The 2,515-nt window shown below is 37.1% G+C and overlaps 1 protein-coding gene across 1 annotated transcript; it reads right to left on the reverse strand.

Moving 5' to 3' along the window:
• Positions 1-736: 736 nt before the first annotated feature.
• LOC131014745 (probable 6-phosphogluconolactonase 4, chloroplastic) lies at positions 737-2,255 on the reverse strand. The gene is made up of 3 exons (XM_057942827.1): positions 1,969-2,255; positions 1,705-1,840; positions 737-1,376 (listed from the first exon to the last, which is right to left on the reverse strand). The coding sequence occupies exons 1-3, from the start codon at positions 2,223-2,225 to the stop codon at positions 912-914; spliced, it is 858 nt and encodes a 285-aa protein (XP_057798810.1). The 5' UTR covers positions 2,226-2,255; the 3' UTR covers positions 737-911.
• Between the last annotated feature and the right edge of the window lie 260 nt (positions 2,256-2,515).

Genomic DNA, 2,515 nt, shown 5'->3' on the forward strand with positions numbered 1-2,515 from the left:
GTTTCCATTCACATATACTAATGAACTAATAGTGTATATTTTAATCAAATCAAATACATGTGATTGTACGGTCAATATGCAGAAAAAAGAGAATAATCAAATACTTTAAAATTGAGAATGCAAGATCGGAATAATACAAAACTTTAAGATTTTGGATTTATTAATAACATTAACCTAGATGCCTTTACTTTTGAGGATTAATATTAATAGATAAAAACAATAAGATTAATCCCTTATTTGATAAGATAAATTGAAATTTTGGATTTCCTAAAATGAATCCTTGATAATTTATACTCCGTTTGAGCTAATTTTACTTTATTTATATCTCATTATCGAAACATTGAATATTAATACTGGCAAGAAACTGTAGATACATGATGCATATATGGTGGCTTTGCACCTAAATCATGCAGTATTTTTGTTTTTTGTTTTTTTGTAATAATGCAGCATTGTTGGTGGATCTAATCAACTATTTCACAAAGTTTGATTAGTACGTAAAAGTAATGAAGCATTTAGAATTTAGTACATATAGATAGGATGCAGCATAATAACTTGTGTTAGTTGAACCACTAATACATTATTTTTTCTTTCTCTTATTATTATTATTATTAGCAAAGGAGTGGGTCTAGATCAACCGGTTTGCACATCTTTTTGTTTTTGAGGTAAGTAAAAATTAATTGCAAAGTGACCCCTCAAAAAATAAAAATAAATAATAAAGGTCATTGCAAAGCGGAGAGAAAATACAAATATATGTGATAATTTGTCATATATGTAGATTCACAAGCAATAAGTGGAAGTAGAGAAAACACAAACATCTAGTATTTGAAATCAGTAAGAAGTCTAGCATTAACACAACAACACACTTTCTCTATACATGCTCATGTTTTATTCATCAAAGTGCACACACAGACTCACAGTTTCGAAGCAGCATCTTTGTCAAGGAACCACGTGAGCTCTCCTTCAGCTGACACCTCAGTGCAAGGCAGCGGAGGCGAGCTCTGCTCGCCGCCCAATGCTGCCTTGGTGGTATCAGCCAGCTCGGCCCCAGTGATCACCATTGCGATTTCTGAAGCCGAGTTGATCACTGGGAATGTGAAGGTGATCCGCGGTGGAGGTGGTTTCGGGGAGTCCGTGATGAAGGTCACCCAACGCTTCTTCTCATAGCGCTGCTGCCGTGAAGGGAACAGAGACGCCACGTGCCCATCCGGCCCCATCCCGAGCAGCATTAGGTCGAACTTGGGGAAGCCTGTGATGCTTGAAACGGGCAGGACCTTGCTTGAGACGAGGCGTTTCAGGCGCTCCTCATAGTCGTCTGCTGCACCCTCCGGGGACAGCTTGTCGTTGATGGCGTAGATGTTGCTAGGAGGAATTGGTACCTGCAATTGTTTCTTCAGTTATGGAGCTTCAAAGTATTCAACAATTCATGTGTTTTTTCTTTGTTTTGTGCTTATGTCGTAACAAAAATATTAACAAGTAACAGCCAAAACTAGTGATGTGGGATGATCAAAGATCAAAATCACCAAAATTTGGAAATTCAGTTTGTTTTAATTGCCTTTTCTTGAACACCTGACTACCATTAAATATACTAATTCTGCTCGAACAGGGGAGCTGAAATTCTTGATTTTTAAGAAGTTTGAAACCAGTATATAAATCTACAATCTCACATAAAAAAATACAAAATCAATCTTGAAAAACTGATTCTACCTTTGACAGAAAACCCCGCGAAGCAAGTAGATAATTGCTGTCTTGATGATCAAGAGGAACCACTCTCTCATCAACCCAAAATATCAGCCATTTCGACCAATCCACAGATTCCTTATACGGAGATTCCACCAGCTTTCTACACCATACAACAACATAAAAAAATCAATCAAACTAATTTGCAACACATAATAATGATGTCATCCAAAAATCCTCACAGCGTCATTTTCTCAAACAGTTGGCGCGCGCGCGACGAAGAAATCTTACCTGAGCGTGTCGATGAGAGAGCCGCCGGAGAGAACGACGGAGAAGGACCCCTTTTCTTTGACGAAGTTGTCGGACAGATCGGCGGTGTATTTGGCGAGAGCGGCGGCGACGTCTTCCTCGGAGTCGAATTTGAGCACTTTGGTTTTGCCTTTTTGCGGAGTGGCGAAAGCCATTTTGGCGATTGGAGTGATGAGTTTAGCCACAACGATTGAAAAGATTGTGGAGGCCAATATCATTACATACCATTTCAAATCCATGGCCTTGCAAAAATTCACGGATTTTGGATGTTAATTGCCATTGGCCCATTATTTATAGGCCCAAATACTATATTTTTATGGATTGTGTAACAATTTTAAAATTTGATATTTTGTTAATGATTGTAATTTTTATGGGAATCTTTCGCTAAGTCATTTTTGGCAAAGTATAATTTAATATCTTGATGTGTAAGTCATTTTAGAAAAAATATCGTATGCTTTAAGAAGTCACAAATTAAAAAACCAATTTCCATTATTTTCTCTTAGCATACAATGAAAAAATCGACATGTAA

The sequence above is a fragment of the Salvia miltiorrhiza genome, chromosome 3 (genome assembly GCF_028751815.1).
Source record: "Salvia miltiorrhiza cultivar Shanhuang (shh) chromosome 3, IMPLAD_Smil_shh, whole genome shotgun sequence".
NCBI lineage: Eukaryota > Viridiplantae > Streptophyta > Magnoliopsida > Lamiales > Lamiaceae > Salvia > Salvia miltiorrhiza.